Below are 11,571 nucleotides of genomic sequence, written 5' to 3'. Positions count from 1 at the left end.
GGCCACAGATAATTTGAATTTTTTAAAAAATTGTGGTAAGATACACATAACATAAAACTCACCATCTTAACCATTTTTAAGTGTACCGTTCAGTGACATTGAACACTTTTACATGTTGTGCAACCAGCCCCACCATCCATCCCCAGAACTTTCTCATCTTCCCCGACTGAAACTGTACGCACCAAACATGAACTTCCCATTCCATCCACCAGCCAGGCCCTGGCACTGGCCTTTCTACTTTCTGTCTCTATAAATCTGACAACTCTAGAGACGTCCTATAAGTGGAATCATACAATACTTGTCCTTTTATGGTTGATTTCACTTAGCATAATGTCCTCAAGGTTCATCCATGTGGTAGCTGTGTCAGAATTTCCTTCCTTTTTAAGGCTGAATAATATTCCATTTATGGACAGACCACATTTTGTTTATCCGTTCATCCACTGATGGACCCTTGGGTTGCTTCTACCTTTTAGAATTGTGAATAAGGCTGCTGTGAACGAAGGTGTGCAAATAGCTCTTTGAATCCCTGCTTTCAATTCTTTGGGGTATATGCCCCAAAGTGCACTTGCTTCTGAATCATACGGTACTAAGACTTTTAATTTTTTTTGAGAAGCCATTTTCCACAACAGAATTTGAAATTAAAAAAAATTAGTTGCCAACATTTTAAAAAATCTGGCTTCTGTTGAGAGATCGGAGGTCTGACATCACTGGTCCTGAACCAGCCTCATTGGGCCCCCAGGAGAGACACCAGCCCCGCCAGGCAGTGTTCCCTCCTCACAGGGCTGGGATGCAGCTCTGCGGGGCTCTCTCCTGAGCTTCTTGGTTGTAAGAACTCAAACCTCTTGCTTTTGTTCCCCAGCCCTAGGTGGTAACTGCCTCCCTCCGTTAGGCTCTGTGATACCTCAGTGGCCCCTTTTGCCTTCTCAAGCCTCCTGTGCCTGTTTACCGTATCCCCTATATTAGATCTCTGTTGAAACGCCTGGTGTGATTCCATTTTCCTGGCTGGCTCTGGTTAGTGCTGCTGTTTCTGCCTGGTGATGTTGGACCATGGCTGACCTCTTTGGTCAGGTATCAGCTTTCCCTGTCCCCCCTCCCTGACTCCCCATTTTTCTGCCTCTGGCTGACTTGGCCTGCCTGGCTTACAAGATCAGATGTGTGCCGCTGCTCTGACCAAGTACCTTCCAAGAAGATACTCTTACTGAGCACCTACTGTGTGCCAGAGACCACGTATAAGGCTTTTTTTTTAGTAATAATTTTTTATTATATTATGTTAGTCACCATACAGTAAGTACATCCCTAGTTTTTGATGTGAAGTTCCATGATTCATTACTTGTGTATAACACCCAGTATAAGGCTTTATACATCAACTCTACTCAAATAATAAAACCAGACACAAAAAGGATTGCTTTCAAATAAGAGAATACAAACCTGAGAGAAAATTCTCCAACAATAGCGTTTTAGCAAAATCGATTATTATCATACATGAGGCATAAAACTAGGCATCTAGTAAAAATCTGTATGGATGTTTCTTTAAAAATACTTCATGCAATCATCTCACGTAGTCCTTGCCACAACACCGTGAGGTGGGCGCCGCTGTGATCCCCATTGTACGGACGAGGACACTGAGGCCGGGACAGAGAAGGACTTGGCCAAAGTCCCAGACGGGCAGCGGCAGAGCCAGCCACAAGGACCCAGCATTCTCGCGAAATGAGGCTACCCACACTGTCCTCGAGTCAGTGAGTTCATTTTTCTATCGTGAAAACTTGCGTTCTATTCGTGTTTGATAAATACCTGACTAGCTTTCTGTGTCTTCTTTATCTTTTCTCTCACACGGAGACCATGACAGATCCTACCTCACAGGGTTTCAGCGAAGAAGAAGGAGATGGTGTCCGTTCAGTGCTTAGCTCCACAGCCAGCACTAAGTGCCGGGCAGATGTCAGCCGTTGGTATGGTTACCTACATCTGGAGGGATTATTATGCGAAGCAGAAAAGCACAGTGGGTGGAAATGCTGCTTCAGGAAATATCCTTATTATATAATGGAAAAATCCTTACTCTATGTGCAAGAGCAAAGAGCCCAAAATAAAAATGAATAACTCCTGCCTTACTGAAGCCTCACAGGAAGCACACCCAAATATTAACTGTGGTTGATTCTGGGTGAGGGGATTTGGGGCAAAATTTTTTTTTCTAATGTAAATGTGAAAAAGGTAATAAATCACTAAAAAAAAGAAGCAACGTACTTTTCAAATGTATCTACAGATGCAATGCAATCCTACCACAATTTCCACTGGCTTCTTTGTGAAGTTGACCAGTTGCTCCTAAAACTCGTGTGGAGACGCAAGGGACCCAGAACAACAAAACAATCTCGAGGAAGAGGAGTAAAGCAGAGAAATGCGCCGCGGGCGTCCATGTGAGGGCCAGGCTCAGAGCTGCATGTTGACACAACACAGTTGTAACCACCAAGAACATTCCCTACTCCTCGGTCACTATTCTTCCGAAATAATGCCATAAGCTTCATTGAGAAAGGTGTCTTAGAACAACAGTAGAAAGAAGAGAATGTAAAAGTCCTTGGAAATCCTCCGGTCTCGTGGTTTCTGAAAGATGATTTTTTCACCAGACTACAGTGATTTGAGGAAAAAGGACACGCAGTAAAATTTTCATAAAGCTTCGTTTATTCATTTAAAACCCTCTTTTGTTTCTGATGATAATTTCCTTGCTTTTTTTTTTTAAGATTTTATTTATTTATTTGAGAGAGAGCACAAGCAGGGGGAGAAGCAGGCAGAGGGAGAAGGAGACTCTTCACTGAGCAGGGAACCCGATGTGGGACTAGATGCCAGGACCCTGAGATCATGACCTGAGCTGAAGGCAGACGCTTAACCGACTGAGCCACCCAGGCGCCCCTTCCCTGCTTGTTTTGGTGTAAAACTATTCATTCTTTTATAAATGATGCTGATAGTTGATGGTTTTTATTGTTTTTATTGTCTTCAATTAGCAAGGAAAAGAGTTGGCAGCCCTCCTCTGACTTTTTAAAAGTTTATTTATTTATTTATTTATTTGAGAGTGTGCACACAAGTGGGGGTGGGGGAGGGGCAGACGGAGAGCAAGAATCTCAAACAGGCTTTACACCCAGCATGGTGCCAGATGCAGGGCCCGATCTCAGGACCCTGAGACCATGACCTGAGCCGAAATCAAGGGTTCGCTGCTTAACCGACTGAGCGACCCAGGCACCCCTATTTTATTTATTTATTTTTAAAATTTTTATTTTTAAGGAATCTCTACACCCAACACGGGACTTGAACTTACAACCTCAAGATCAAGAGTAGCCTGCTCCACCAATTGAGCCAGCCAGGCGTCTGGTCCCCTCATTTAAAAAAAAAAAAAAAAATTCTCCAAGTCAGAAATCCCAAAGTCTGGGCAACACTGGGAGAAAGTGTGGCTGCGCCAGGGCTGCTCTGCCTGGATGGGGGCCTAGACTAGCCACGCTCCGTAAGACAGCTTGGCATTAGGAGAACAGAGGCTTGGGTTCCAACGCAGCTGCGCCACTTGCTTACTGTGGGAACCCGAGTAAGTGACTAAAGCTCTTTGAGTCTCTGTGTCTCCATCGGCAGAATGAGGATGACTGACGCATCTCAAGGCCACTGTGAGAATTAAATCAGATGACACATGTGACTGTCCTTGGGGAATCATAAATACTTGGGAAAGTATCCTCCAAGAGTCTGTGAGCTCGAGAAGGTCCTGCTTTCCCGTCGGTAAATTGAAGAGTTCTCGTTTCTTCAGTCGTTCTTTATACTCTCACTCGGCTGTCTCTCTGTTCCCTAGCTTGTCACTATTGCTCTTGAGACGTGAATCTAGAACCGAACACGTGCTGTTGGTGTGGACTGCGTAAAGTAGGCTCTACTATGACCTCCTTCAATCTAGACTCTGTACCTGCATTTATGCAACCCAAGTTTGCGATGGGTTTTTGTGTATCTGTGCTTCTGTGTCACTCCTTTGGTATTTGTCGGGCTTAGATTACCTAACAGCCCCAGATCTCTTCATAGGAATGTTTGCAAAACCCTCTTTCTGAACTTGTGCAATTTGAGTCTTGGACCTAAAGTGAGAGGCTGTACATTTATTCTCTTTTGTACTTTAGCCAATAGACAAGGTGCCCTCCCTTACTAGATGGGGTCAAAGGAGACTCCACATGCGTGCTCATGCTCAAGAAACCTGAAGGAACATTTAGCTGACTCTTGTTAGTCCAGGGAAGAGAACATTTATTTGAATCTCGGTGGACTCCAAGGCAGCAGGGCTGGCACCAGGCGATGGGGCTAGAGAAGATGCCTTGATGCTGTGACTTTAGTCCGCAACAGCTGGCCTGCGTCAGGCTCACCCTGGGGGCCTGGCATGATGGCTCCCTGCCTCAGGGCAGTGGGCTTTCTTTCCTCGGATGACTCTGCAAGCCTTAGAGCCCACCTGGATGGCCTGGGGATTTGAGAGGGATCAGAAGCCTACACAGATGACAGTTTGCAGGCCCAGGGGTCTCCTACTGTCTCCTGAGGGTGGTGACCTCCTAGAATCCTCCCGCTGATCCAGGAACCGCGAAGGGCATAGGCCTGGCACCTTGCCTCAGCCTTCCGTCCTGGCAGCTGGATTCATGCCAATACTGCCCAAATGATACCTGGGTCCAGGCCGGTGCCAACGTTCAGACTACATGGAAGGGAAAGTGCTCTCTTTATTGCTCTAGACTGGTCGCCCGCGTGTCTGCCAGAGCGGGGCTCTGCCCTCGTGCACTCAGGAGGTGCAGTGGTCACACTGGGCCTAGCGTGGCTGCCAGCCCAGCACCGGCCTCAGTCGGTCTTCCTGAATCCTGGAAAACAAAGCCCGCAGGATGGCATGGGATTCTGAAGGCAACCAGGCCTCACTTCCATCATCCCCCACAGATGCCCAAATACTCCTCGCAGCTGGGGTAATGCAGTCACCCTAGAACCACGGGTCTCCATGACCCACAGCCCCTGCAACGAATTTCCCCTTTATGAATTAAGTGGGTTATAGGAGACAGATGTCCCCAGCCCAGAGCCACACAGCCCCCCCGCCTCTCAGTTTTGAGATGTATTGGTAGGCACAGAGCCGCTGGCCAGAAAGAAAGAGGATCTCCTTTAGCCTAGCCCAGCCGCCCTAGCTGTGTGACCCTCAGCAAGTCACTCCACCTCTTTGGGCCTCGGTTCCCTCATCAGCCAAGTGCAACATAACTGAAGGACCCTAGTAAGCAAATAAAATCTTGGTGAAAGTAGTGTTTGGGTAAGTGTAAAGTTCTATGAGAGAATGAGAAACACCCAGATTCCCTTCACTTTTCTACTGTGTTCCACATTAAGGACTTTCGCATCCGTTCCTCACATGGTTTTGTATGACACCCTTGTGCAGTGGGTATTACTACACCCACGGTCCAGTGGAGAAAACAGAGGCTGAGAGATGATCCTGGGCCCCTGAGCTGGTGCATAGACAGGGGCAGGCCTTGAACCTAGGCCCCTGACTCCAGGCCCTGTGCTGTTTCCTATCGGCTAAGCCTCGTTTGCAACTGAAGTCCCTGATAGGGAGGAAGAGGGTGAACATAGGAAGGATGGAAACGTTACCCATCAGCCTAAGCTTCTGAAAGAGGGGGATGAAGCCGTGCAGGACGCTGTGGATCCGGTACACTGCTCACAAACAGAAAGAAAGGAGCTTGAGCTCTGTGCCCCAGCGAGGGATCCAGGCTCGCCCCCACCACCGCCCCCCCCCGCCCGACCCCCCCCTCCCCCCGCCCCCACAAAGGCCTAACCGTCACAAACAGGGATTAGCGGTGGAATTTCAGGCAGCAGGTTGAGCTTAGATAATAGTACTGGAGTTATTATTATTAAAAACAATGACCTCGAACAGCAGTAACAGTGCCAGGAAACTCGGTGAATTCAGTACCCCACGCCGTGAACGGCCTTGTTTTCGATCTCTGGCTAACTCTGTTTGTTTGCCACTTTAAACTGTTTTTGTTGCATTTTTGTGGAGCTGCCCATTTTTTCCATTGGGGTTCTGCCAATGACCTCACCGTGACCTTGACAGTGGTCAGGAAGAAAACAGGAGCATAATGAAATCTTTAAAAAAGGTTTAGGTGGTGGCTTTCTGGCCCTTGGTGGGCACCTGTGGCGGTCCAGCCACCACCCCTAGAGAGTCTGCGTGTGTGTGTGTGTGTGTGTGTGTGTGTGTATACGTGTGTGTGGATGGGGGAACTTACCCAGCCCAAAGTAGATGCTGACGGTCTCCAGGGAGGCGAAGGTGAGGAGGCCAACCCCAAGGGACATGAACCAGTCTGCGAGTGCAGCAAGGGAGAGAATGGTCAGCTTGCAAGTCTGGACCCTCCTATCCCCCCACCTGTTTCCACGGCCCTCACCTGCATAATAGTGATAACACACCAGCAAGGTCCCGATGGCAAAGCAGAGCAGGACAAAATGGAAAAACTCATCTGTAAAGGCAGAGGTGGGGAATTAGTATTCGCTTCTCTCTCTCTCTTCTCTTTGTTACTAAAAGTATTCCTGTCTCTGCTCCAATGTAACTTTATTCAGAGCAGCCCAACAAAAGCACCCCAGCCCCACTCCTTTCCAGGCTTTGTCTCATTTTATTATTTTTCTAACACTGACACCACTCAACTTGTTATATTTTTATTTCCACACTTATTCTCAAAAAACAAAGAAAAAAATGTGAAACATTTATTCTCTGTTCCTCTCAGTGGGATGGTGGGTAGGGATTTTGCTCAGAGACTAAAGCACTGCCAGGCATGCAGAGCTGCCCAATACTTTGTCAAATGAATATGAAATGAAATTGTAAAGAATGCAAATGTGTCAAGTCTAAAAGTTTCACAACGCCCCACTTTCCCTCCCTAATCCCCTTCCTTAAAAGCAAACACTGATTGACAGAACATTTCCAGGCATATATATGCACATTTAAAAAACAAAAAGCAGGGAGGTATCACAATCTTAGACTTAAAGATACACTACAAAGCTGTAATAATCAAAACAATGTGGTTCTGGCGTAAAAATAGACACACAGATCAATAGAACAGAATAGATAGTCCAGAAATAAAGCCATGCTCTTATGGTCAATTAATCGTCAACAAAGGAGGCAAGAATATCCAATGGAAAAAAGACAGTCTCTTCAACAAAAGGTGTTGGGAAAACTGGACAGCCACATGCAAAAGATTGAAACTGGACCACTCTCTTACACCATACACAAAAATAAATTAAAAATAGATGAAAGACCTAAATGTGAGACAGGAAACCATAAAATTCCTCGGAGAAAACATAGACAATAATTTGTGTGACATCAGCCATAGCAACTTCTTTCTAGATATATCTCCTGACGCAAGGGGAACAAAAGCAAAATTAAACAAATGGGGCTACACCAAAATAAAAAGCTTCTGCCCAGCAAAGGAAACCATCAACAAAACCAAAAGGCAACTTTGTGAACGGGAGGAGACATTAGCAAATGATACATCTGATAAGGGGTTAATATCCAAAGTATATAAAGAACTTATATAACTCAACACCAATAATAATAATAATCCAATTAAAAATGCACAGAAGACATGAACAGACATTTTTCCAAAGAAGACATCCAGATGGTCAGTAGACACAGGAGAAGATGCTCACCATCACTCATCATCAGGGAAATACAAATGAAAACCACAATGAGATACCACCTCGCACCTGTCAGAATGGCTATAATAAAAAAGACAAGAAATAACAACTGTTGGCAGGGATCTAGAGAGAAAGGAACCCTCATGTACTGTTGGTGGGAATGAAAATTGGTGTAGGCACCGTGGAAAACCAACGATAGAGGTTCCTCAAAAAATTAAAAATAGAATTACCATACAATCCAATAATTCCACTAGTGGGTGTTTACTCAAACAAAAAGAAAACACTAATTCGAAAAGATAATATGCACCCCTATGTCTACTGTAGCATTATTTATAACAGCCAAATTATGGAAACAACTCAAGTGTCCATCAATGGATGAATGGATAAAAAAAGATGTGGTATGTATATATCATGGAATATTATCCAGCCATAAAAAGAATGAGATCTTGCCATTTGCAACGACATGGATGGACTTAGAGGGTATAATGCTTCATGAACCAAGTCAGTGAGAGAAAAAGAAACACCATATGACCGCACTCATACGTGGAATTTAAGAGACAAAACAAACATACAAACAAAGAAAAAAAGGAGACAAACAAAAAGCCCAGATTCTTAAATAGACACACTGATAGTCACCAGAGGGGAGGGGGAGGGGGGTGAAGCAGGTGAAGGGGATTAAGGGTACACTTATCAGGATGAGCACTGATAAATGTATAGAATTATCGAATCATTACATTGTACACCTGAAACTAGTATAACACTGTATGTTAATTATACTTGAATTAAAAAAAAAAGCAGGACCAACTCGTACACCTGCAGCTCTCTCATTTGCTTTCTTCCTCTCATAGACCAGAGCCATCTTTCCATCTCAGAACGGATGTAGATCTGCCCTGTTCATTTTGATGGCTGCACAGTGTTCCACGGTAGAAACGTGACTTATTTATCTGTCTGGTCCCCCACTGAAGAACCTAGAAGTGTCTGATGTTTTGCTGTTACTGGTGCTGCCCAAGTACCGCCACACATGAAGCTCTGTGCACGTGTTTCTGTGGGCCCCGTGCCCAGCAGTAGAAGTGTAGCTTGGAGGGTTCTCCAAGGAGAGGCGCTGAGAGTGGGATCTGTGCCTTGGGCACGTGTTCAGTGTGCTCTGTGAGTGAGGCCCTCCTGCACTTTGCCAGGCGCTGGGCTGGTCACTAGGGAGATGACACAGGGCCCTCGACTCAGTCAAGGGGATGTGATTAGAGGAGGCTCTGCTGTTTGTGTCTGGAGGGCAATCAGCGAGGGTCAGGGTGGCATTAAAGGCACAGGGGGTCCAACCTGAGATTGTGCTCTAGGAAGTAGAGCAGAAAGGGGAATCACCTTCTTGCTTTGGGGTATAATGTCATGTCCTGCACTTTGGGAATCTCAGTTTTATTCCAATGAGGCCCATTTCAGAGCCCAGAAAAGCTCTAAAACCCTGGTTCATTTACCTGGATGGAGACAGAGTCAGGGGCTCACACCCAGGTCTCCCGCCCCCTGAAGGTGGGCCTTTGCAACAACCCCAGATATTTCTAGGACAACTGCCATTAGTTGAATCAAACACCCTGGCCTCCTGCCCCTTCCGCACCCTCCTCCTTGAAGCCCTCACAGACCTCAGGCTTAGAGTGAAGGAGTTCCTTCCAGCTCTTATGGCTCCTTCTCTAGAGTCTAGGCTAATCTAACCTCAAGGCTTCCTCACCCCACTTCCAGTTCCCCATTGTGGCCAAAGGGCTGGGAGGAGTTTATCATCCCTGTGACTCCGTGTATAGCAGAAACAGCACAGGACCAGGGTTCAAGTCCAGGTTGTGCCACTCTCTAGCTGAAAGCCCACACTCCATCCTTGAGCCTTAGTTTTCATATCTGCACGATGGGAGTCACTGCACCACCTTCTTGAGGTGATTCTAAGCTGAGGAGTCTGAAAACAGGGTGCATGACAGAGGTGGGCTATGATCATTGTTTTTCTAGGCCACCAGCAGACTTTCTACCCATAGAAATCTGGACCAGACAGGCAGAAGCAGCTTTGGGACACCAATTTCCTTACCATCTTTCTTTATATTCAGTCTTCTTAACTCAGAGGCCTCCACTTCTCCTTAGGAACAAGAGAGAGATGACTGTTGAACTTTGATGAGGGACGGCAGGTGGGGTTTTCTCTTCCCTGCTTCACTGAGACTGGCTCTTCTGGGTTCTTCTTCCTGGGTCAGAGGGCACTCACCGCAGGACCAGTCAGAGCAAAGCTGTGAAGGTGGGTCTATCTGTCCTTGGGGCCCCCACTCACCCCCCTCCTCTCTACACAGGTCGGCATTCTGTTTTCTTTCTCCTGAGCTTGGAGGTCCCTTTCCAGAATCAAGGTGACGCTCTGGCTGGTGATGACATCCCTGCTGTGACGGACCCACTCTCTCAGGCTGTCTGGTCCTGTCCTAACCCCCTCCCCTGGAATCCAGTCCCCTTCCCCCTCTCTTCTTGGAGTTTGTGTATTTACCACTTGCTGGGTCAGAGCCTCTTCTCCGGAGTCCTGGAAATTAGAAACTCAACATTAGTGCCAGGCTAGCTTGGGATCTTAACAGGTGCCTCCACCCTAGTGGAGGAAGCAGGTGACCTCTGAAAATGCTGTGTCAAATTCTCCAGCCCCCAAAGGAGCTTTCTATCCATCAGTTGCTGGTTGTAATCCCTTTGCGTCTTGCCTGTAACCCTTTTGTAACCCTCTGAGCCCAGGTCAGAGCCCCAGGGCCCCAAGTAGATTTGGAGTTCCATCTCCCACCCGTGAACCCCGACAGTAGCTAACTGTCCCCGGGAAAGACAGTGCCCAGACCTGTCCATCATCGGCGCTGACAACCCCTCTCCCCTAAGTGGACACTCACCTGATTCTCCAGAGGGCACCACCTCTCCAGGGGTACCTACATGGAAGGAAAATCAGTGATCACATACCCCTGATCCTCTGGGTGGGGAGAAGTTACACTGTGGGGAAGGTGGATCTCACTCAGAGACTTTCCATGTGATCTGAGTGGGCCAAGTGGTGACTGGAACAAGCTGGAGGGCCGTTCCATCTAAAGGGGCATCCACTACCCACCAGCCACGGTAGGAATGCCTGTCTCGTATTATAGGTCATTCAACTTCCCACGAGAAGCCAGAAATCCAGGTTTTTACATCAACTTCTTGATTATAAAAAAGGTTGGCAACTCTTGGATTCCACGGAATCAAAGATGTCATCGTTTGTGAGACATGACATTATTTTATACGTTACTATGTAAGGGAAACTGCTGCCAATTTTGATTGTAAGTTGCCAGTGATTTTAAGATGCATCCTGGTTTCAAAGATGTCTAAATGTGAAAAAATACAAGTTGATGAAATGTAATAATAATGATAATAATAATAATAATGCTCTAAGAGCCAGATAAAACACACCTGCACACACGTGGGCACCAGTTTGCGATTGGTGCCTGTTCTTGACTATCACCTGCAAGTTGCAGGGGATGACACCCAGCCACATGGACCCAGCCCCACCAGGCCGAGTTCGTGGGAGCCAAGCCGGGCTGCACTCTGGGAACCCCAGCCGCACACCCTGAGTGTTGAGCTCCTTGTCTGCGCTGCTGAGGGTGATGTGAGCCCTATGTACTTGTCCCAAGATGTAGCCTCCCCATTAATCTGGTCTAGGGTGGCCTACCCACCCTATTCACCCTGATTCTTGGTGACCATTCTAGTTCCTGGTGACCTCTCTCCTAGCCTGCCAAATCCTTCCCCTCAAGCGCAGGCAGGCCCCCGTGTAGCGGGGCCCCTTCCCGCCCCCACCACCAGTAGTCACCATGCCTGTACACTTTCCATGGTTCGGGTCTGTCCCAGGACAGACACCAGAAGGGGGCACTCGGCACATGATAATAAACACACTGAACTGTCTTTAGGGCTAATATGCAAACGGTAAGC

At 47.0% G+C, this 11,571-nt stretch overlaps 1 protein-coding gene across 2 annotated transcripts in view; it reads right to left on the bottom strand.

Annotated features, from left to right (window-relative positions):
- Nucleotides 1–2,529: 2,529 nt before the first annotated feature.
- TMEM40 (transmembrane protein 40) overlaps nucleotides 2,530–11,571 on the bottom strand; it is a 30,507-nt gene continuing 21,465 nt past the window's right edge. The window contains exons 4-10 of one of the 2 annotated variants that reach the window (XM_045812468.2): nucleotides 10,512–10,547; nucleotides 10,133–10,165; nucleotides 9,695–9,742; nucleotides 6,396–6,467; nucleotides 6,240–6,314; nucleotides 5,608–5,670; nucleotides 2,530–4,844 (exon numbers count right to left, since the gene is read on the bottom strand). In XM_045812468.2, coding sequence (XP_045668424.1) covers nucleotides 4,825–4,844; nucleotides 5,608–5,670; nucleotides 6,240–6,314; nucleotides 6,396–6,467; nucleotides 9,695–9,742; nucleotides 10,133–10,165; nucleotides 10,512–10,547 — 347 coding nt within the window. In that variant the 3' untranslated portion in view covers nucleotides 2,530–4,824. The other variant, XM_045812467.2, reaches the window with a different exon arrangement.

The sequence above is a fragment of the Ursus americanus genome, chromosome 14 (genome assembly GCF_024610735.1).
Source record: "Ursus americanus isolate L20-20 chromosome 14, mUrsAme1.1.p, whole genome shotgun sequence".
In the NCBI taxonomy this organism is placed as follows: Eukaryota; Metazoa; Chordata; class Mammalia; order Carnivora; family Ursidae; genus Ursus; species Ursus americanus.
Note: the sequence above shows the minus strand (reverse complement) of the source record. Positions and strands in the feature narration are given on the sequence as shown.